At 42.0% G+C, this 25,317-nt stretch overlaps 1 protein-coding gene across 3 annotated transcripts in view; it reads left to right on the forward strand.

Annotated features, from left to right (window-relative positions):
* The window catches only part of MLLT3 (MLLT3 super elongation complex subunit), a 299,778-nt gene that overhangs the window by 259,943 nt on the left and 14,518 nt on the right, over positions 1 to 25,317 (forward strand). For all 3 annotated transcript variants that reach the window (XM_020790344.3, XM_072992060.2, XM_078384923.1), the window contains exons 8-11: positions 308 to 440; positions 3,569 to 3,665; positions 15,537 to 15,608; positions 18,394 to 18,465. In XM_020790344.3, the coding sequence (XP_020646003.2) occupies positions 308 to 440; positions 3,569 to 3,665; positions 15,537 to 15,608; positions 18,394 to 18,465 (374 nt within the window). The remainder of the gene's footprint in view (positions 1 to 307; positions 441 to 3,568; positions 3,666 to 15,536; positions 15,609 to 18,393; positions 18,466 to 25,317) is intronic.

Consider the following 25,317-nt stretch of genomic DNA (forward strand, 5'->3'; position numbering starts at 1 on the left):
CCAACTTGCTTTAATTCACATTCCAAGGGACTAATTTTGCAAACACTTAAAAGGCTATTCTTTTTGTCAGAAATAATCCTGTTTTAAGTCAACTAGTCCTTGAATAAATTTACTTTTGTTTAAGCATTTGCCACATAAAGCCCCCTCCCTGTGTGTATTAAGTCTTTTGTTTAATGCCCAAGTCCTCATATCCCTTCTTAAAAACAATGTTAGGACTTATTTTGTTATATAGCTGAACAGTGGGTGGAGTTGCATGTAAATTCTCATGGCTGATTTGTTTTCATTTTGTTTTGTTTTTGTTCGGCAGGTCCTTTGAGGTCTATAATGAAAGATCTGCATTCTGATGATAATGAAGATGAATCTGATGAAGCAGATGAGAATGAAAATGACTCTGAGATAGAGAGACCTCTAAATACTTGTGGAGGAAGCAGGGGCCGCAGGTGAGGCTTTAAAGAGTAGATAGAAAATAAATTCCAAATCATTTTAAAGCTGAAGATTTGTTCTAAATATAGTAAAGTTTCAGTTTAATATGTTGAGAAATAGGAATGGACTTTTTATTATTCATATACAGTGGTGCCTTGACTTACGAACTGAATCAGTTCCGGAAGATGGTCGTAAGTCGAAGCACCATTTCCCATAGGAATGCATTGAAATGCAATTAATCTGTTCCAGCCGAAGGGGAAAAAATTGCCAAACACAACAACAAACAAACTGCAAGACCCATCGGAAACACGATTAATCCGTTCTGGCCAAAGGGAAAAAAGAAAGAAAAGCAAACAAACTGTGCAAGGCCCTTCAGAAATGCAAAAAAAAGAAAAGCAAAAAGCAAGCAAACCATGCAAGACCCATCGGAAATGCAAAAAAAGCAAAGCAGAAAATAAGCAAACCGTGCATGACCCATCAGAAATGCAAAAAAAGCAAAGCAGAAAGCAAGCAAACCGTGCAAGACTCATTGGAAATGCAAAAAAGCACAGCAAAAAGCAAGCAAACCCCATGAGACCCATTGCAAATGGGAGGAAAACCCCAAAAAGCAAACAACCCTTCAAGACCCATCGGAAATGGGGGGAAACCCAGAAAGCAAACAAACCCCCCAAGACCCGTTAGAAAGACCCAGCAAAAAACAAACCTCCCAAGAGCCATTTCAGCATAGAAACATAATCCCACCACCCAGCCCAAAACCATGGTGCAAAAGACATAATAAAAGAAACATAATCCCACCACCCAGAATAGTTTTTTAAAAGCAGAAAGCAGCATCTTACTTTACCAGGCAGTCTGAAACCTCCTCTGATCGCACTCACTCTAACCGTTGGGGCAAAAGAGCTACAAGGAAGCAGCCTCTTCACCTACCAATGGTTAGCAATTTGAATTTCCCGCCTTTTCCCCCTGCCTTTTTCTGTTCGTAACTGGAAGCTCCGGCCACAAGTCGAAGCAAAATTTTGCAGCTGGAGCTGGTCGTATCTCGAAATGGTCGTATGTCAGGACATTCATAAGTTGAGGCACCACCGTAAGAAGATAAAGCATTAAACACACAAGAATTGTCTAGGAAATTGGGGGCCCTGGGATAAAATCTGAGCTTGGTAGAGGAAGCAGAGCCCATCCAGAATGAAGAGACAGACAATGTTTTCCAACTTAATAGTGAGGCTGCAGCTGTTTTTAAAGACACTGCTTTGCATTATCCCAGTTATATACTGTAGTACTGAAGAGCTTTGTCACAGTCAAAGTACTGAGCACCAGGAAACAGTTCTCTGTGCCTTTATACTGTTACTGTCATATATAAAAACTGCTAATATGGAGAAGGAAGTGAATATGGTTTGACTGCTCATCAGTGTGCAGAGTTTTGAACCCAAATCTCCTGCATCCTAGTCTGGGTGTCATACTGGAATAAAAAGATCAAACCATACCAGAACATCTGGAAAACTAGGTAAAAAAATAATAAAACTACCACATTTCATTTCCCCATCAATTCAAAACTAGCTCTGATTTAAATTGACTAATGTGAGTGACAATTCATTAATCAGCAGCAATTCGCTGCAACTGTTTATGCACTCCACTAACAGTGGCTAAATGATGAATAAGATTCCAGTCACTCTTTTCAAGGAGTTCATTTATATTCTGCTCAAAGGTATGTCTTATATATACTGGGTGAAATGTTTTTGCTTATGTAGTAAATCATAATCAGAGTAGGCCTGTTGAATCAATGGAACTTACAGAAGAGTTGATTTATGAAATCCTTGTTGATTCAGTGGGCCTGTTCTAGTTGTGACTTACTACACTGAGCAACAGGATTTCAGCCATTGGGTGTAATATTTGCTTCCGTTTCTCATGTTTAGGCCATTTGTCCAGCACTGATGGTTACATCAGAAAGGTATATTGCAAGTAGATGGGGGACAAGTATCAGGCACAGTTCTGCCTGCATGCAACCAAAGTATTGTATCATGTTGAAAACCCTGAGATAGTTTACAGCGATGGTCTCTAACCTTTTCCAAATTGTGGACCGGTTGGGGGGACAGGGTCTGTGCTTGCAGGTGGATGGGGCACACTTACACGCATTCGGGTGAGATGTGCTCATGGGTGGGTGGGGTTTGCTTGTTCAGGTGGGCGGGGCACCCATGCGGGTGGGGGCATGTGGGGGGGAGTGCATGTGGGGGGCAGGAGACCTGTCTCCACAGCCCAGTCCTCCAGAATGTACTATTCTTAAGCATAAAATACTTAATCCTTTATCTGCTGGTTCATAGGAACTGAAAAGCATCAATGAACTTCCAATATTTTTCTTATCTCTTTGTTCCTCATCTCATAATTCAATTGCCATTTACTGTATTTTTCCATGTATAAAACAATATTGTTGTCTAAAATCTTTGGACTAAAAATTGAGGGTCATCTTATACATGGAAGTAAGCTGAGGAGAGAACAAAATAGCCCATACCTTGCCTCTGCAAACAGGCTGCCTCCAATCATGTGACTTAGCTGCCTCCAGTCAGGAGGCTTAGCTTCCTCCAAACATGAGCCTTATGTAACGGACATGAACTGATGTTGAACAAACCAGCTGCAACACACCTCATTGGTGGTGGAGCTGTAGACAGTGCTCAGAAGCGTTCTGAGCCCAGAGGCTGAATAAAGTTAAAGTGTGATGCAAAATATGACAGCCCTGGTATGTAAATGTTACCTAATTATTAAATAAAATGTGTTCTGTTTTATGTTTAAAATACTGATTTCTTAATTTTAGAAGGCTTTCATGGCTTGGATCTCTATCTGTGTTCTAACTCCTGTCCTCCGAAGATGCCAGACACAGAGACTGGCAAAACGTTAGGAAGAAAAACCTCCAGAGCACAGCCAAACAGCCCAAAAAACCTACAACAACCATCTTAATTTTGGGTTAGAAGAGTTGGGGGGGGGGGGGTCTTTTACACGAAAAAATATTTTCAAATATTTGTCTCAAATTACTTTAGGTGGAAAACTGGCTTTCTTGAAAATAAAATCTCAGTTGTTTGTTAATCAAAACAGGTTGTGCACCTCTTACAGTCATATTGTAGTCATCTTGATAAAGTTATAACCGCTTTTCTCTTTTCAGGGTTAGTTTAAGTGATGGAAGTGACAGTGACAGCAGCTCAGCATCTTCACCACTACGTCATGAACCTACATCTTTATTAAAAACCAACAATAACCAGGTACTATCCTGTAGCATAAGTGACTCTCATCTCTCACATGTTCCAATTTAGGCATTTTGTCTTTATCTCATTTGTATAATGCAGGGGTCAGGGAACTTTACCTTTCCCCCCCCCCCAAAAAAAAATTTTATATACGCCAACATTACCCCCTTGATTCGAAAGGAAGGAAATCATATATTATTTGAATTTAAAATATTATTGAATCTACATAGGCTGTGTATCAAACTAGCAGGATGCACCAAATTTGATAAAGATGTGCACTATTTTTGCTGGAACACATTGCACTCCAGCCATGCTGTGATATAGGGAGTAGTAAGGTGTCCAACGTGCCTAGCAAGTTGCATTACATTTTTGCTAGCTCGCAGAGGATTTAATCATCAGTGGCTGCCAGAATGGTGCTAGCAATGACATGCTTGCTAGAGACAGCCAACGCAGAAGGGGGGGGCTTTTCCTACCACTTTAATCATTCTGTGTATGGTGTGCAAAAAGGAACAAACTAGGCTAAAGGTCATGTCACACACCCTGGTGCCACAGCCCAATATCAAAGAACCAGTGTGCTTTTTATCACCATCAATGGAAAACTCAGCAGTGGCCAGAGGATTGGAAAAGATCAGTCTAAATTCCGATCCCAAAGAAGGGAAGTGCCAAAGAATGCTCCAACTACCATATAATTGCACTCATTTCACACACTAGCAAGGTTATGCTCAAAGTCCTACAAGGCAGGCTTCAGCACTATGTGGACCAAGAACTCCCACAAGTACAAGCTGGATTTCGAAGGGGCAGAGGAACTAGAGACCAAATTGCTAACATGTGCTGGATTATGGAGAAAGCCAGAGAGTTCTAGAAAAACATCTACTTCTGCTTCATTGACTATGCAAAAGCATGGCAAAAAGTGAGGAGGGCTTAAAGAACCTCTTAATAAGGGTGAAAGAGGAGAGTGCAAAAAACGGTCTGAAGCTCAACATCAAAAAAAACTAAGATCATGGCCACTGGTCCCATCACCTCCTGGCAAATAGAAGGGGAAGATATGGAGGCAGTGACAGATTGTACTTTCTTGGGCTCAATGATCACTGCAGAGGGTGACGGCACCCACAAGATTCAAAGATGCCTGCTTCTTCAAAGGAAAGCAATGATAAACCTAGACAGCACCTTAAAAAGCCACCCTTCTCCCCGCCTTAATTCAAAGTTTCTCTTTTGCTTGCCTGTTCATTTTCACAGTTTTGAGTCAGTCTCTCTCACTCTCTCTCTCTCACACACACACATCCATCCATCCACCCACCCTCCCTCCATTTCCTCCCTCCCTCCATTTTGTACATTTAAATAAGCTTGATGAAGTCCTCGGTCTCTCGCACCTTTCTTCCCTCCTTTCCCTTGCTTGCTCCTTGATCCTCTCCCTCCTCCTGCTTGTTTGCAGTCATTTCCAGAGGAAGCAGTCATTCAGAAGCCCCAGATTGATTGATTACCTGGGGCTAATCCCCAGGTGTAACCAATTAGGGAGGCTTATCTCCGATCTCTAAAAGAAGGGAGGATTTACGAGTGCCCTGCTGCAACGAAGGAAGTAACAGGGAGAGGTGGCTTACAATTTGATGTTTGGCTGCAGAGGGTGGGGGTGGGAGGGAGGGAGGGGGTAGCAGTCTGCTCATTACCCCCAGGATTTTCAGTTTTACCCAATTTGGAGTAATTTTCCCCTGTTCCCCGACCTATGGTATAATGTGACTGAACAGGCTAACAATTTAGGCCCCTACATACAACGTATGTGTAGCAAAGTCATCATGTGTAGAAGAGGCTTGGGAACTGTGATGCCAGCTCCTTCTCATTATATCCATGCACTGAGCATGAATGTGGTGATCAGGGAAGCCTACAATCTGGCTTCAAAATTATCTGGAATCCCAGTTGCACAGTTACAGATTGTTAGTTGTTGGATATTTGTTTGTTTGTTTGTTTGATTGATTGATTGATTGATTGATTGATTGATTGATTGATTGATTGATATCCCGCCCATCTGGTCTTGCGACCACTCTAGGCAGCTTCGAATACAGGATAAAACAGCAAATAAAAATAACACAAAAATTATTACATAAATGACTTCATAACAATTTACAAACAGGAAAAAATAAAGTAAAAATAGAGGGGGGAAAAGAAAGAGAAAGATCAAGTATTGACTGGAGGGAAGGCCTGAATAAACATCCATGCTTTTAGTTGATTTTTCAAGGTACCCAGTGTAGGGGCCGCGCGAATCTCCGGAGGGAGATTGTTCCAGAGGCAAGGAGCTACCGCCGAGAAGGCCCGATTTCTTTTTTTTTCCTTCTGGGCCTCCCTCGCCATCAAGCTCCTCAGCCTCACCTGACTCACGTGGGTGATTCGGGTAGACCTTGGTGGGAGTAGGCGTTCTGACAAATATCAAGGTCCTAAACCATTTAGGGCCTTATAAGTAAGCATTAGAACCTTGAAGTCAGTGTGGAACCGAATGGGCAGCCAATGCAATGCGGCCAGAATAGGAGAAATATGCTGGTATTTTCTCGCTCCACTAAGGAGTCTGGCCACCGCATTCTGCACCACCTGGAGTTTCCACATCAACCTCAAAGGCAGCCCCACGTAGAGCATGTTACAGTGGTCTAATCTTGAGATTACGAGCGCATGCACCAAGGTAGTGAGCACCCCCATATTGAGATAGGGTCGCAGCTGGGCAATCTGCCAAAGATGGAAAACGGCAGTACGGACTACCGACACCACCTGCGTTTCCATGGTGAGTGCCAGGTCCAGATGGATCCCCAAGATGCAAACCCCACTCTTTGCGGCCAGGGTCACCCCCCCAACGAGAGAGAGTCACCCAAGCCGCCAACCCCAAGGGCACCCACCCTCAGAACCTCCATCTTGTCCGGGTTCAGCCTCAGCCCATTTTCCTGCATCCATTGCAGTATGGTCCCCAGGCAGTGCTGGAGGGACACGACGGCATCACCTGCAGTTGGTGAGAAGGAGATGTAGAACTGAGTATCATCAGCATATTGATGACACGATGCCTCACACACCCTGATGATCCCACCCATTGGCCTCATATATATATTAAACAGCATTGGGGAGATAATCGACCCCTGTGGGACCCCACAATTGAGACTCCACGGGGCCGAAAAACTCTTCCCAAGCTGTACTCTCTGGGGACAATCCTCCAAGAAGGAACGGAGCCAGGCAAACGCCAAGCCACCAATTCCCAACTCAGAGAGCCTCCCCAGGAGGATGCCGTGGTCGACGGTATCAATGGCTGCCAAGATGTCGAGGAGGACCAACAGAGATGTTCTAACCCTGTCAGCCTCCCTCAACAGGTCATCGTACAGGGCGACCCAGACCTACCGGGATATGCCACAGTTTCACTAAGCTGCCACCAACCATTCCCTATAAGAAGTTACACACACCAGGGATGGATTTTCAACAAATAAAAGAATAAGGTTTATTTAAAACAACACACAGGGAAAATAAAATGATCAGGTGAATAAGATACAGTAACGTGGCTTAGTCTCAATCATACATACACACAGTTTGGTTCACACAGAACACTTAACTTGAAGCACAGACCCTGAACCTATCAGTTCTGGCTAACCATACAGACACCTGAACTATCAGGTTGGTACTGACTGACACACAGTAGTACCCTGTCTGACACACAGACTCCCACTCAAGCTTCTTCTCTCAGCTCTTCCTCAGCTCTGCTCTTCACACAAACTCCACATATATATACAGTACAGCCCCTCCTCCTGATGTCCCGCCTTCCACTCCCCATAGGATGGAACTTTCCCTCCAAACCCATGACAGACAGGTAACATCAGTGCTGTATGTAACACCTCCCCTCTTTATAAGTTGTTTTGTAGGGGGAAAGCTAAAGTGCTTTTCACCAAAAAACAACCTGGATCCAAAACATACAAAACATTTATACAATAACATACAATACCATACTTACTCTAGGATAAACATATCTATTAGGCATTTAAACATTTACCATTTACAATACATCAAGTTACCTTTATTCATACAAACCAAGCAGGTTTAATAAACAAGTACATTTAACCATTGGTCACCAAAATATATACATAGTCCATGTTTCTTTCGCCGTCTTCATTCTTCGGGTCTTCTTGACAAGGCGTCAGCAACACAGTTCACTGACCCTCTGACCACCTTCACTTCAAAGTCATAGTCTTGCAGATTTAAAGCCCACCTCATAAGTTTACTATTGTGGGTTTTCATTGTCTTTAACCATTGCAGTGGTGAATGGTCAGTGCACAGAATAAAATGTCTTCCCCAGATGTAAGGCTTGGCCTTCTGGATCGCGTAGACTATGGCCAGGCACTCCTTTTCCACGGTTGCCAAATGTCTCTCACCTTTCTGGAGTTTCCTACTCAGGTAGGACACTGGATGCTGGTCACCATTCTCATCCTCCTGGCAAAGAACTGCTCCTACCCCGCTGTTAGACGCATCGGTGTAGATGATGAACTCCCGGTCGAAGTCTGGAGCACGCAGCACTGGATAGTTGATGAGCGCCTGCTTCAACCTCTGGAACGCCTCCTCACAGTCGCTGGTCCACGGGATGCGGTCATCAGTCTTCTTCCGCGTCAGATCGGTCAGCGGAGCCGCAATCTCGCTAAACCTCGGGATGAACTTTCTGTAGTAGCCCACCAACCCAAGAAATAATTTAACTTTTTTCTTGGTGTTGGGTCTAGGCCAATCACGAATGGCTTCTATTTTGGCCTCTAGGGGTTTTATCACTCCTCCCCCTACTATGTGACCCAAGTATTTTATTTCTGGGCTACCCAGCTGCAGTTTGTTCTCTTTGCAGAGCCTAGGCCAAAGCACCTCCTCCCCTGGGTCAAAGTGCCTCTCCCTGGCTTCCTGGTCATCCCAAACTTTCTTTCTGACCTTTTGAGCTTGCAGGGTCTCTGCTGCTAGCTCTAGGTTTCTCTTTAGGTCTTTCCTTAAAGAGTCTATATATGTCACAACATCTTGTGGGTCATCCTGGGTGATCTGCTCCCAATCTTGCTTGATCAAATCAAGGGGCCCTTTCATCCTTCTCCAAAATAAAAGTTCAAACGGACTGAACCCGGTACTGGCTTGTGGCACTGATCGATAAGCAAACAAAAGGGATTGCAGCTTCTGGTCCCAATTGTTTGGATTCTCTGCCAAGTAAGCCCTAATCATGCGCATTAGAGTCCCATTGAACTTCTCAGTTAACCCATTACTTTCAGGGTGATAGGCAGTGGTTTCCTTGGGCTTAAGTCCACAGATTTGCCATAACCGTTTCATGAGCTTCGATGTGAACGATGCGCCCAAATCTGTGATTATTTCTGAGGCAAATCCCATCCTGGACATATACCCCACCAAGGCATCTGCCACTGTGTTGGTTTCAATGTTAGTCAAGGGAATGGCTTCAGGGTACCTCGTGGCATGGTCCACAATGGTGAGAATGAACCTGTTCCCCCTCTTTGTGGCCTTGGGCAAAGGTCCCACAATATCCACCCCTATGCATTTGAACAGAGTGTCAATCACAGGCAAAGGGCACAACTTTGCTTTGGTCCTGTCGCGGCTATTCCCCTGCCTTTGACACACATCACATTGTTTACAGAATTCTTTGATCTGCTTCCCTATTTCAGGCCAGTAAAAATTCTGTGTGATTCTCTGCTGTGTTTTGTTCACCCCTAAGTGTGCAGCAAACATGTCAGAGTGCCCCCTTTGTAAGATCATGGGGCGATACTTTTCAGGTACCACTAGCTGACTTCGGATCCCATCTCCCCCTTTTGAGATATTCCTCAGGGTCTCTCTATACAAAATTCCCTTTTTCTCACGAAATCTCGCTGGGGTTTCAGGTGTTAACTGGGTGTCTGTCACCTTTTCAAAACACTTTTGGAGAGTGGCGTCTGCCTTTTGCTCTTGGCCAAATCGGCTGTCTGTGGTTAAGGTTTCCACCACAGCTTCTGAACTCCCCTCTGCTTCCGTCTCTGGCTCATCATTACCCCCCTGAACTGTCCCCGTGGTGGCTTGTGAACGTGTAATCACTAGCACCCGTTTCACATGTTCAGCCAGATCATTTCCCACGAGCACGGCTGCTGGCAGAGTCGATGAAATCGCTAGCCGCCAAACTCCCCTCCAGCCTTGAAAGTTCACAGGTACCTCCGCTACTGGCAGTGAGATCACCTGCCCCTCAATCCCTGCCACCTTCATGCTCTCATTTGGGATTATATATTCCCTAGGAATAATATCTGGATGGCACAGGGTCACCTGAGAACAAGTGTCCCTCAGCCCCCGATACTGATGGTCAAGTATTCCTACGTCCACCCCTGCTGTTTCAAACAACTGAGAATCTGTTCTCACGAGCAAGCAGCGCTTGACCTCCACCAGAGGACCATTTTCCTCAGCCTGATCAGCAGATGTAACTGTTCCAGATTGAGTAGCCATGGCAACAGGCTCCCTCAGTGACAAGGAGCTTTGCTCTTTCTGGACACAGAGCACAGCTTTTGGCTTGGTTCCACTCGAATCCTGAGGCACAATTCCTTTTAGCTGCTTTAATTTCTCACACTCTGAGATTAGATGGCCCTTTCCCTGACAGAAATAACATTTTCTGCTATATTTTGAGTCTTTCTCATTTTGTTTTGGTTTTCCCTCCAAAATCTGAGGTCTTGGTTTCATGTCTGAGGGCTTCCCTTCACCATGGGCCCCTCCCCCTTGCTGGCTTTTCCCTGGTCCCTGAGAATACTTGCTGTAGGTTTCTTTGGGTTTTCCTACAGATTTCTCCTCACCTAAGGGCTTTCTTATCTGGTAAATAAAATCTGCGATCTCGGCTGCTTCTGCCACAGATTTCGGTTTCCTTTCCCTCACCTGGAATTTCAGTTCCCCATGCAGGACTGAATAGAACTGTTCCAGCGCTATCAAGTCTTTGAGCTGCTGAAAGGTCTCTGTCCCCTCCTGAGATAGCCATTTCTCTAGCAGCCTCACCAATTGGGCCCCCACTTGGGTAAAAGTCTGCTCTGGTTTCTTGGTGATTGACCTGAATCTTTGCCTCAGCTGTTCCGCATTTATCCCATGTCTGGCAAACACCAGTTTTTTAAACTCTGCAAAATCTTTCATCAGTTCCTCTGGCATCTCTGAATAGACTTCGGCCAGGCTGCCACTGATTAAAGATCGCTTGATGGTCATCTTCTCAGTTTCCCTTACTGAGAAGTCCACAAACGCTCTTTCCACTAGGGAAAAGAACACCTCAGGACAATCTCCCTTGTGGTACACAGGGAATTTCTTCAGGTCAGCTTTAGACAATTGGCCTCCCTCAGAATCCCTATTGTTATTATTGTTCTGATTCATCAGTTCCAATTTCCTCAACTCAAACGCCATTTTCTCTCTCTCCAATCTTTCTTCTCTTTCCATTCTCTCTATTTCAAATTGCCTTTGCCTCTCCCTTTCCCTTTCCTGTTTCTCTTCCTTTTCCATTTCCAATCGTCTTTGTTTCTCCCTTTCCTCCATTCTTTCTCTCTCTAATCTTTCCTCCATTTCCCTCACCCTCAGTTCATGCTGTTGGGCTAGGAGCAATTTTCTGAGTTCTGGGTTCTGTTCTCCCGTGCTGTCACCCTGCACTGAGCCAAATTCATCCTCAGAACCTTGGTCAACCTGGGGGTCTTTCACTTCACCCATTTCTGCCATTTGGCTTCGAGTCAAGGGCATAATCCCCCCCCCAGAACAGGCTGCTTTCAAAAGTCAAGCCTCAAAATAAAGCGACCACTTTTTTTTTTCTGTTGCCTCAGACCCAGCTTTCTATAGATTACTGCTGTTCTTCAGCACTAACTTGCAACAGTTGCGAGCCAGAGTCTACCCCCCTCTGCTAGGCCTCTCAGCAGGCAGGCTAAATCACTTCTACTTTACACAGTTTTGCCTCAGCCTTTTTCCCGCCAAAACAGGCTGCCTCAGAGCTCCCTAATCTAGTCCCCAATCTGAGGTTACACGTTCTTCTACTAGCGCACCTCCCCGTGAGGTACACCTAGAAGATTACCTACGTGCTCTCAGATTGTCCCTGACTAGACCCCCCTTGCTCTGGGCACACTTGCCAAGGCTTTGCTGTACCACTGGACAACTGGACCAGTCGTATCCCACACGCTGGACACCAATCAATGTGACAAACCCAGACCTACCGGGATATGCCACAGTTTCACTAAGCTGCCACCAACCATTCCCTATAAGAAGTCACACAGACCAGGGATGGATTTTCAACAAATAAAAGAATAAGGTTTATTTAAAACAACACACAGGGAAAATAAAATGATCAGGTGAATAAGATACAGTAACGTGGCTTAGTCTCAATCATACATACACACAGTTTGGTTCACACAGAACACTTAACTTGAAGCACAGACCCTGAACCTATCAGTTCTGGCTAACCATACAGACACCTGAACCTATCAGGTTGGTACTGACTGACACACAGTAGTACCCTGTCTGACACACAGACTCCCACTCAAGCTTCTTCTCTCAGCTCTTCCTCAGCTCTGCTCTTCACACAAACTCCACATATATATACAGTACAGCCCCTCCTCCTGATGTCCCGCCTTCCACTCCCCATAGGATGGAACTTTCCCTCCAAACCCATGACAGACAGGTAACATCAGTGCTGTATGTAACAGTGAGCACCCCCATATTGAGATAGGGTCGCAGCTGGGCAATCTGCCAAAGATGGAAAACGGCGGTACGGACTACCGACACCACCTGCGTTTCCATGGTGAGTGCCAGGTCCAGATGGATCCCCAAGATGCAAACCCCACTCTTTGTGGCCAGGGTCACCCCCCCAACGAGAGAGAGTCACCCAAGCCGCCAACCCCAAGGGCACCCACTCTCAGAACCTCCATCTTGTCCGGGTTCAGCCTCAGCCCATTTTCCTGCATCCATTGCAGTATGGTCCCCAGGCAGTGCTGGAGGGACACGACGGCATCACCTGCAGTTGGTGAGAAGGAGATGTAGAGCTGAGTATCATCAGCATATTGATGACATGATGCCTCACACACCCTGATGACCCCACCCATTGGCCTCATATATATATTAAACAGCATTGGGGAGATAATCGACCCCTGTGGGACCCCACAATTGAGACTCCACGGGGCCGAAAAACTCTTCCCAAGCTGTACTCTCTGGGGACAATCCTCCAAGAAGGAACGGAGCCAGGCAAACGCCAAGCCACCAATTCCCAACTCAGAGAGCCTCCCCAGGAGGATGCCGTGGTCGACGGTATCAAAGGCTGCCAAGATGTCGAGGAGGACCAACAGAGATGTTCTAACCCTGTCAGCCTCCCTCAACAGGTCATCGTACAGGGCGACCGACGCCGTCTCTGTACCGTGGCGTGGCCTGAAGCCCGACTGAAATGGATCCAGGGCATCTGTTTCATCCAAATGATCCTGAAGCTGGTCAGCCACCACCCTCTCGACCTTTGCTGATGAAAGAAACATTGGCGACAGGCCTATAATTGTCAATTTCGTCCGCCGCCATATTAAGTTTCTTTCTTATGGGCCTAATGAGTGTCTCCTTGAGAGCTAACCTGCCCTTGAGGAAAGGCCCATTCTGTTGTTATCGGCCTGGCTGCTTTGATTAGTCAGGCCAGGCAAGGGTCAAGAGAGGAAGTGGTGGCCCGACAGCGATCAAGCACAGTATCTGGCGTCACAGGCTGAAAGAGATCGAAAGTCACCGGACGAGACGGATCGCTGGACATCTCAGCTCGATTCACTGTATTCAAAAAAGGAGAGAGCTCCCAGCGGCTGGCCTCCACTTTAGATTTTAAAAATGCTGCAGACTGGTCAGGTGAAAAACTAGGGGGAGGCACGTCACTCAGACCAATTCCGGGTAGGTCATGCACTATATGGAATAACTCCGCCTGCTGATTTGAGACTTCGCTTATCCGGTTAGTGAAGTATGTACGACAAGCAGCCTTTACCTTAGTCAGGTAAAGGTTAGTTGCGACCCTGACAGGTATCCAATTGTAATCCGTTAGGTTCTTCCTCCACCTGCACTCTAGCCTGGCAGGTGGATAGCATGGCTGAGCAGCTATGTTTTGTAAATGTTCACAGCTGAAATATATGAAGAATTATTAAAATTAATATTTTGATATTTATATCTATTTTTTACTAGATGAAAGGTTATTTAGGTCTGGACAGTAGTTAATAACAGCAGTACAGTATCAAGTAATCACTTATGTAAGTTTGAATCAGCTGTCACAACTGACACTTGGAGATAGCATTTTCAGAATTCAATCGACTATTGATTCCAGAAATCGGTACAAATTCCCTAGGCCAGACGTTTGTGGGCTTTAGGGAAAATAAAAATAAAACAAAAACAAATCTTTTCAGATGTTTGTAATCACTTTCAGCTAAAAAGTACTACCTTCTATCAGACATCATGAGGATGGAGGAAGTCGATAGGCAGGGCTAAGATCTGAGAACTACAACACATTATGAGTCTGGTAGTTTCCTGAGAGGTTTTGTTTTGTTTTGTTTCCTAAAGCCTCAGAAGTCTGGCTGAGGGAATTCTTGGAGGCTTCTTAGGAGTTGTAGTCCCTGAATTCTGAAAATCCCTTACCTACTGATACTCATCAGGGAGAGCCTTTATATCACTAGAGACAATGCCAGACTCAGTATTCTTGATTTAATCAGCAGCAGCCCCCCTTTTTTATGCATCTATACATTCCATGGCTTTAATCCCCAGAAAGCAACACTGATATCACATAAATTGAACCCTTGTGAACAATGTAAGTACCTATTCATGTGAGTACGGTACCTTTCTTTAAGTTAATGCAGTAAAACCCCTGCACATGCTTTAATTCAGTAAGAGAATAATATGCATAACAACCTTGTTGGTACAGTAAACCTGAAGATTAAAACACCTGAGTGTAATCCTAGTTTGGCAGAAATTGGAAGCAAAATTTCTTTGGCCAATACCCTTAAAAAAGTGCCTGGCATATATTTAGAAATAGACAAAAGCATTGTTCAATTATACATTTTCAGTGGCCCAAATACTTTCATTAAGCTGGGGTGGTACAAACAGCAAAATGATTTTTAATGTATCTGTTGCATAGTGAATTATGTGACTGAGCTTGTGTCTACACTAATTTTTTAACCTGGGGCAAACTGTCTCCAAATTCTTCCTTCCTTCCTTCCTTCCTTCCTTCCTTCCTTCCTTCCTTCCTTCCTTCCTTCCTTCCTTCCTTCCTTCCTTCCTTCCTTCCTTCCTTCCTTCCTTTTCTTTTTATCAGAGTGTTGCACAATTTAAAACTATGAACATATATGAAATATAGGCAAAATTGAAAACAAATTAAAATGTTAAGATAATTAGACTATTTTTGATCAGAAGTGGGGCTACTTCAATAACATTATCTCAGTTATTTGCTGAATCTTCTTTTGTACACTTGGTGGGGCATAAATTGCATGTACATAAGTTCTGATTCAATTTGCGTTGATTGAATTTCTGAACAGTCACAGAAAATGTATCCAATAGCCCCACTGTACTTAATCATTCTCCATACATTATGCTATTTGCATAGCTATGGAAGAGGATCTAGGCCAGTATGTTGAACATGAGTATTATTTCTGTAATGATGACTACATAATTTAATGGTTCTCCTACTACGGTTTGTATAGTTAATATTCGTAAATGCTTCTTCATTATATAAAATGATATATAATTGTTTTTCTTGTTCATTCTTTACATAAATTCCTTCCAGTGAGGTATGTGACAGAAGGAGTAAAGGATAAACTGACTACTAAATGTGCTTGGCCAATACAAAAATTCTATTATGGAATTTAAAGTACTTCTCAGTCCTAGCACTATGATGCCCTTAAATCTTTGTTCTTTTTTGTTTCACAGATTCTAGAAGTGAAGACCCCTATAAAACAGAGTAAATCTGATAAACAAATTAAGAATGGAGATTGTGATAAGGTAAATCAGAATAAGTAATCTTTAAATCATGCTGCTACACAATTAGTTCCATGTATGACCATACATAAAGCGCACCCACTGATATCAGAGGAAAAAGTTAGATTACCAATTTAACACACTCCTGTTGATTTCAGCAGATCTGTTCTCACCATGACTAAATTCTGATCCAGACTATGGTATCTCTACAATCTATGTAAAAGTATGTATCTTTGAGTATATAAAAAACTATTGGAACATTGAACATACTTTCATACACTGTTTCTAAGGTTGTGATTACACTGATGAACACTTTTGGATTTGCTCTGCAATTTGCATGGGTACATTCAAAGTATTTTTCAATGATCTCATGACACAAAGGCCAATGAGAATCAGACCTGCCCCTTTTGTTTCCAATTCAGAGATTTTCCTGTGCCCCTTACGGCTTCTACTTTTTTAAAGCCAGGATTCAGATGGTGTTTTCCCTGTCTAATCATTTGTCTTGTTCTACAAAACACAATGGGGTATGATTCTGGGTAGGTGGTGCTTCGCATTACGATGTTAATTCGTTCCAGCGAAATCGCTGTAGAACGAAAACATTGTAAAGCGAAATTAAAAACGCATTAAAACCCGATTAATGCGTTCCTATGGGCTTGAAACTCACCGTCTAGCGAAGATCCTCCATAGCGTGGCCATTTTCGCTGCCCGTGCAGCGAGGAATCCATCCCAGAAAACAGCGAGCGGCCATTTTTTTTTTAACCCGGCGGTCATTTTGAAACCACCGATCAGCTGCAGGAAAATCGTCATTTTGCGAGAATTGGTTCCCGAAGCAGGAAACTGATCATTGCAAAGCGAAAAAACCCCATAGGAAACATTGTTTTGCGGTCGCTTTTGCGTTTGTAAAAACGTCATTGTTATGCAATTTCATCGTAAAACGGAGCACTCGTCTTGCGAGGCACCACTGTACTGAGTTTAGTGCTTGATCTCCATATCACTGCATTGTTTCATTGGCTTAGCATTAAATCACTCCTACACAGAAAAAAAAGATAAAAAAGAAGAGTCGGGAATCACCAGCTGAGCCATATCAAAGGAAAGGGGTCCATATAACTGAATCAAAGTAATTCAGTTTGCTAGTGTAATCACATCCTTAGGTACTTATTAAGCATTTTGGTATTCCACTTCATTAGTTCATCTCACATTTTAATTAGTTGAATATATTTTGCTTTATTTTATTCTAACTTTTGTTAAGAAATAAGAAATAAGAAATTTATTTGTCATTGCGCTCACAAGTGGGTGCAACGAAATGAGGTGCTCTTCCCCAAGGTAAAACTGGACAACACTACAAAAAAAGTTAAAATATACACAACTTTCACCATCCAAATATAGATACCCCGTTTTCTCTCAGCAATTAAAATTCCACCAAAAACCTATGGCCCCACATTTAAACTCAATACTGCACTTGGGTAAAAACTGTTCTTGAATCTGCTTGTCCTTGCTTTCAATACCCTGAATCTCCTTCCTGATGGTAATAGTTTAAAGAGCTGATATCCCGGATGAGAGGAGTCTTTCAGTATGTTAGATATCTTCCTCTTACATCTGTTCTTATACAATTCTTCCAAAGAGAGGAGTGAACAGCCAATGATGTTTTGGGCTGTCTTAATCACCCTTTGAATTGCCTTTTTCTCTGCCACTGTGCAGCTCGTGAACCATACACAGAGACAGTAGGATAATATGCTCTCAATCGAACTCCGATAGAAGGTGATTAACAAACTCTCAGTCAATTGTTGCTTTCTAAGAATCCTTAGAAAATACAACCGTTGTTGTGCCTTCCTGATTAACGCAGCGGTGTTTGCACTCCAAGTCAGGTCATTTGTTATGATAGTCCCAAGAAACTTACATTCAATCACCTGTTCCACACAAACTCCATCTATATACAGTGGCTGAATGTCTGCTCTTTTTTTCCTATAGTCCACTATGAATTCCTTGGTTTTTTGGATGTTAAATAAAAGATTTTTTTTTTTTGCACCAGCGGGATAGCTGTAATACCTCGTCCCGATACGCAGACTCATCATCCCCAGAGATAAGTCCTACTAGTGTAGTATCGTCTGCAAATTTGATAATCCTATTACTGGGATGGTTATTGGTGCAATCCGATGAATAAATGGAGAACAGTAGTGGACTAAGGACACAGCCTTGTGGAGTGCCAGTGCTGAGTATCTTGTCAGTAGAGATGTAGTCATTCAGTTTAACCCTTTATGGACGATTTGTTAAAAAATCCAAAGTCCACAGACAGATAGAATCTGGAAAATCAAGATCTTTAAGTTTGTCTATTAATCTGTGGGGTATAATGGTGTTAAAAGCAGAGCTAAAGTCCGCGAACAGCATTCTTACATAATTCCCTTGTGTTTCCAAGTGGGATAAAGCCATATAAATTACAGTATTGATCGCATCCTCGGTTGATCTATTTTCTTTATAAGCAAACTGAAGCCCATCAAAGGGATCAGGAAGGCAGGAGATAATATATTTCTGAACTAACTGCTCAAAGCACTTCATTAAGATTGAAGTTAGTGCCACCGGCCTGTAGTCATTCGGACTGTTTGTAGGCAACTTTTTAGGCAGTGGAACGATGACGGAAGCCTTGAGACAGACGGGAACTGCGCATAGAGTCAGGGATCGATTAAAAATTACAGTCCATATCCCGGCTAGCTGTTAAGATGAAATAGTTGGAAATGATTGTGTGTGGAGGAGTTCAGCAGCTTAACAAAGTGGGGTTTTTTGTTTCTTTTAATATGTAGTGGTTTATTTGCAGGCATATCTTGATGAACTAGTTGAGCTTCACAGAAGGTTAATGACATTAAGGGAAAGGCATGTTCTACAACAGGTAAGAGGACTTCATTGTACATTAAACATGTGTTATATACTGCCAAGTTGATTCAGCATATGGTGATCCTAGTGGGGTTTCCAAGGTATGTGAGATACTTACCACTGCCAGCTCAGTAGGTTTCTGTGGCTGAGCAGGGATCTGAACCCAGGTTCACTACTAGTCCACTACTCTATCCACTCCACCACACTGGTTCTGAAGTTAAACATAGTGTTTGCCATAGTCAAGAAACAAGTTCTGAAATAGAATTTTGGTAATCCATCAGTACAGATCTTGATGTAATTTATTTTCTAAACGTTATAAATATTGGTTTGACCTACTGAAAAATGCCTTATGCTGGGACAATTCTCCTAAAAGTTCCAGGCAGTAAGAGTCTGAAATTCTGCCCAATACTGGCAGGATGTAAATCTCATCAATACAGAAATGTTAGCTCTACAGCATCTAACAGCTGCTTTAAATTTGATGTTTTGCTTGGGAATAAATTCCATATATATGTGGAGAACTATGTAATAGCTTTCATTAGAACCACTAAAATGTTACAGAGATAGCACAAAAAAGCCTGTGTCTCTCTCCTTTGCCAAATCACAAGCCCGTGAGCAGGGTTGTGACTATGACAGGGCAAAAGAGATCAGAACAGGATCTATGGTCCTCCAGATGTTGTTGGAGTACATCTTTCCTCAGCTTCAGACATCAGAGAAAATCACGAGAGGTCACAGGACTTATGTACAGTGGTGCCTCGTTTAGCGATTGCCTCGTTTAACGATGTATTCGCCTAGTGATGAGGTTTTTGGAGCAATTTTGCGTTCCGTTTAGCGATGTTTCCTATGGGGAAATTTCGCATAGCGATGTTCGGGACCTTGCTTCGCTTAGCGATGACAGTTTTGGTCCCCCTGTTTTGTTTAGTGATGTCCATTTTCACTATTTTAAGTGTGTCTTAAAATGTTCGAAAACTGTTTAAAATGCTTGGAATCGTTAGTGCACCTTGTAAAACCTTTGCAAACTTAATTTGGCTTTGTGGTGAATTCCCCCCCCCATTGGAATGCATTGAACTGTAGGTTTGACAGCTGTTAAACCTACAGTTCAGTGCATTCCAATGGGGGGGGGGAATTCATCAAAAATTAAGGAAGACTCAGAACAAAGCCAAATTAAGTTTGCAAAGGTTTTACAAGGTGCACTAACAATTCCAAGCATTTTAAACAGTTTTTGAACATTTTAAGACACTTTAAAAATAGAGAAAACGGACCTGTCAAAACCATTGAAATGCATTGAAACCTATTCAGTGCATTCCAACAGGGGAACCACGTTTCGCTTAGCGATGTTTCCTATGGCGATTTTCACTTAAGGACGGTAATCCGTTCCCATTGGAACGGATTATCCGGTTTTCAATGCATTCCTATGGGAAATGGTGTTTCGCTTAGCGATGTTTTCCATAGCAATGTTTTTTTTGAACCAGTTAACATCACTAAGCGAGGCACCACTGTATAGCCAAAAGAGTCTCAGTCCTATGTTGGAAACTAATTCATAAAGGATCTGTGAAAGTCTATTAGCAGTGACCATGGGAAAAACAAAGCTTTATGTGGACACCAAACCATTGTCCACAGCACCATTGTGCTTGTGACTTTCCAGATGCTTAAAAGTGTTGCAGATTTTTGAATTTCTGTTAAAATTTCTTTTGCTACACAAACTCACAGAGATCCACAGAGGGGAATAACTACAAGTCCCCCGGATAGTCCACCCTTTTCTCGTTAACTGCCACTTGAAGTCTCAGTAAATCAATCTGAAACACTTGTAGGAGAAAGAATAAAAAACACTATTTACATTTGTTTGCGTTGTGTATATCGCTTTCTTTACTGCACACATACTTAGCAACCAACTGAATAGATCACCAGCAAACAAGCAACTGCCTCAAACAGATGAAAGAGAGGGAAAAGAAAGTTTAGCAGAAAGGTGAGGTTCTCCTTTAATTCAAATCTTGGATTAGTTAATGTAGAATATACGATCACCTCAGCCCAGAAAAATCCCTCCCAGCTACACAAACTACAGATAGCAAGCAAGGTTGCAAACAAAACTTGAACAGTAAATGGAGTCCATTACAAATAAAGTTCAGGAGTTGATGATCTTTGTACCATTCCTGTAGGAAGAGCATGACTTGTCACAGTTATCTGTTACATGGCTCTGGGTTTTTTAAAAAACTGTAAATTTAAATGCAAGGCCAACCTGGGTGTTTGAAGACCTCCCAAATCCCAGGTGCCCCTGTTCTAAGTGGCTGTCAGTTTTGGTATTCATGCTTTATCTATGGTACTCAGTCTTACCAGTTCACCAGACACCAATGTTTATGTCTTTTTTGGACATCAGATTAAAACATGTCTGTTTACGCAGATTTTTAATTAAGTTTATAATAGTTTTTGGTGGTCTCTGAGGACAGCGATACTATTTCAAATTTTTAATTATATAAAATGCTGGCTCCGAGGGTCATGGATTTAATAGGTTTGTTTTGTGCTTCTTGCCCCCTCCCTGTATCTAAATTGCTAGTTATAGCTCTGCCCATGAGACTCAAATAAGGCAATAGGCAGCTGCCTGGATAACATGATTGATGGGGAACAAAGAGAAACTATTCCCTGTGCATCTCAGGAAGCTGTAAACTGATACTTTAACTGTTGTTTTTTTCAGAGCCTGCATACAATATCTTGCAGGTATAGAAACATATAATGGACAATACATCAGGACAGATTTTTGATGCTACTTTTTCTTTCCCTGTTCTGTAAGTTTGCCATCTTCTCTGATGAAGACTTCTGAAGCACACAAAATCTCACGCCATCTTTGTAACATTTTAGCTGTCCTAATAAGCAATACCATTCTATTTTGTTTTTACCAAGGAACTGCAGAGCTACTCTGCTTTTGGAAATTGCTGTCAAAAATACAAAGTATATATTTTACTGTTTATTGTAAACTACTTGCATATGTTTTGTACACTGAATCAAGAAGATGTAGATATAAATCAGCCACTTCACCAATGAACTAGTAATTCTAGATTTCCATCAGTGAGTGTGCCATTAGTGTTTTTACTTAATGGGCAGCACACCCACCTTTGTTACCAAGGTGAGCTTGACAAAAAGCTGTAGCAAATCCTTGACAATCAACAAGCATAGCTGTATCGCCCACTTATTTTGAAATGTCTGTTTATTGCCTTCACAGATTACTGCATGTTTTTAATATGCAAACTTAAAATCTTAGATGTCTGTTTAAAAATGTAACATGTAAACTGTTCCAAATATTTATTTATTTTATTTATTTATTTATTTTATTTATATCCCACCTATCTAGGCGACTTACAACAAGCGTAATACAATATAATTAAAACAATTTTAAATAAGGGGAGAAACTTTGGACAAATATTGTTGTTTGTTATTATTGTTACATGCTGTCAGGTCATATTTGATTTATGGCAACCTTATGAATGAGTGATCTCAAAACCCTGCTTAGTTCTTGTAAACTCAAGGTCATGGATTCCTTTAAGGAGTGTTCTATATCCTATTTGGGAATCAGGATTTTATACTGAACATTTAAATTAGTTGTTTAGCATGTTCATTTGAAACTGAGACTGTCAGTGGATCACTCCTAAGATAATAGGAATCAAGGCTGACTACTGCACTTGTTTTTTACTGGTACTATGATATGGATATCATGCTCAAAACACATGACTCAGTGCTAAATTTCAGATAATCTGTGAGCCAGTAAATGATAACAAAATAGTGTATCATTGAATTTGGGTGCAAGCTGTTTGGGTCAAATCCTGTCTCAGATCTAAACTCACCGAGTGTCCTTGGGTATGTTCAGCCTAACATTTCAGTAAGAAATTTTGACTATTAAGGGATATTTGTAGTTTGGAGTCAGTCCTAATCCTTTAAAATAACAGAAGAAATTAAAATGCATAATAAATAACAGCTTTTAAACTAGCCTTATGGATTTGGAAAGGGAAAATTCTTTTAGACCTTTCTTAAAGGTCAAAAGAAAAGTTTGCCAGCCCTTCTTAGTTATACCCAGCCCTTCTTGTATATATTCATCTCTGCATTTAAATTGCTCCAAGCATAATAGATGGCAGTGAAATTGACGGAGAATGACAGTGTGTAAACAGAACTGTACATTAAAACAATAAAGTACAACACACATCATGAAGAACAAATAAGATTTCCTTGGACCTTGTATCCTGGGTCGTCAGTCAAAGTATTTTTAATGTGTTTTTAATGAGGGTAATCAAAAGGCTTGACAGGTATAATCTTTTTTTTAAAAAAACATTGTTTTTCAGTAGATTAAGAATACAAGTGCTAATATTAAAAGCATCAATACGATTCCTCTTGGCAGGTGGTTAAAAATGCCCCTAAAGCTATATCTGGATGTACTTTGTGATTCCATGAAACTGGGGGGTTCATTTCACTCCTTGATGCTATAACTACTTCTAAGAGGCCCAAATAACATATAGGGTTCAAATGTTCATGTTGCTCTTTCTAGAGAGCTTCAACAGTATAGATTGTGATCAACAAATGAGATTTTATTACTTTTTTTTTATAAGAGCACTGCATTGCTTTAAAATGCATCTGTTAACACTTCTTAACTGTTTTTGAATTCCTGAAATTTATTATGGGAGTTAATGGAGGGCCCCACTTTGGCACAGTATCACAGAAAAGCATATCAAATGTAGTTCCTTTATATATATCTGAGAGTTTTTTTCCAAATTCTTTTCAGCTGGTTTACTTAGTCAGGGCAAACACACATTACAACTAAATTTCCTAACACTAAAAGAGAGGGAGGGAGGGAGAACAGGGAGGGAGGGAGAAAAGTCTTATGATCATTTCTAAGTCTGTATGTTGTTACAACACAAACCAGTGCTGAAGAAAGAAATAGGTGACTGGTCCTTCTCAGCAAGTTATTAATTTTTAGCAATGATGTTGCTTATGGATTGGATTGATTTTTTTAACCTGTTGCTGATCTTGAAGCACTTCAGAGATGTGGTATCTAGATTAATTCACTGAGTGATACTGTGCTTAGACAAGCAATCTCACTGCAGTTGCCTGCCATGATACTGTTCCTCACGTCTAATACAACTGTCTCCTTTGTGCCTCATGTACCCACATTTTGTACCCCAAAATACCTGAGAATCACCAAAATGATGCAAGGCTGAATATGAGCATGCTTCTCATGCATGCTTAGTTCACCGCATTCTTCAAATATCAGAAGAGGGTTTGCCCTTTCTGCCTGTTTGAAAGCAAACAAAGGGAGAAGGGCACTTCCCTTAAAGCAGTGGTCCCCAACCTTGGGCCTCCAGATGTCCTTGGACTACAACTCCCAGAAGCCTTCACCACCACCTCTGCAAGCCAGAATTTCTGGGAGTTGAAGTCTAAGAACATCTGGAGGCCCAAGGTTGGGACCACTTCCTTAAAGGACCCGATATATAGTCATGTGGGGGGAAAAGTACACCCTATTTGAATACTATGTTTTTATGTACCAGGACATAATAAAAATCATCTGGTCCTTAGCAGGTCTGAAAATTAGGTAAATCCAAGCTCAGATGAACAACAACACATAACACGACATATTACACCGTATCATGATTTATATAACAAAAACAAAACTAAAATGGAAGAAATGTTAAAATCTAAGTACACCTTATGATTCAATAGCTTGTAGAACCACTTTTAGGAGCAAAAACCTGAAGTAATCATTGTCTATAATACTTTATCAGTCTCTCACACCATTATGGAGGAATTTTGGCCCACTCTTCTTTTCAACATCGCTTCAGCTGATTGAGGTTTGAGAGCAAAGCACAGCTCTCTTAAGGACCCACCACAGCATTTAATCAGGTTGAGATCTGGGCTTTAACTGGGCCATTGCAACACCTTGATTCTTTTCTTTTTCAGCCATTCTGTTGTAGATTTGCTGTTGTGCTTGGGATCATTGTCCTGTTGCATGACCCAGTTTCGGTCAAGCTTTAGCTGTTGGACCAAGGGCCTCACATTTGACTCTAGAATACTTTGGTATATAGAAGAGTTCACGGCTGACTCAGTGGATGCAAAACAAGCCCAAATCACCACCCTCCACCACCATGATTGACAGCTGGTATGAGGTGTTTGTGCTGATATGCTGTGTTTCGTTTTCATCAAACATGGCACTGTGCATTATAGCCAAACATCTCCACTTTTGTGTTATCTGTCCAGAGGACATTGTTCCAGAAGTCTTTTAGTTTGTCCAGATGCAACTTTGCAAACCTAAGCCATACTGCCATGTTGTTTTTAGAGAGAAGTTTCTCCTGGCAACCCTTCTAAGCTAGCCATGCTTGTTGAATCTTTTTCTAATTTTACTGTCATGAAGTTTAACACTTAACATGCTAATTGAGACCTGTAGAGCCAGAAATGTAACTCTTGGGTTATTTGCAATTTCTCTAAGCATTGCACGGTCCGACCTTAGGGTGAATTTGCTTGCACGTCCTTTCCTGGGAAGATTGGCAACTATCTTGAATGTTTTTGTTTTGTGAATAATCTCCCTCACCGTAGAATGATGGACTTTAAATTGATTATAATCCTTCCCAGATTGATGGGCAGCAACAATTGCTTCTCTATTGTCATTGCTGATGTGTTTCATAAAACCATGGAAAAGTGAAGTTGGAAGGGGCCTACAAGACCATAAAGTTCAGCACCCTGCTCAGTGCAGGAATACAATCAAAGCATATCTGCCAGGTGATTATCTAAGTTTTTCTTGAATTCCTCCAATGCTGGAGCACTCACCAACTCCCGAGGTAACTGGTTCCACTGTCGTACTGTTCTAACAGGAAATTTTTTCTGATATTCAACCAAAATC

The sequence above is a fragment of the Pogona vitticeps genome, chromosome 2, assembly GCF_051106095.1.
Source record: "Pogona vitticeps strain Pit_001003342236 chromosome 2, PviZW2.1, whole genome shotgun sequence".
NCBI lineage: Eukaryota > Metazoa > Chordata > Lepidosauria > Squamata > Agamidae > Pogona > Pogona vitticeps.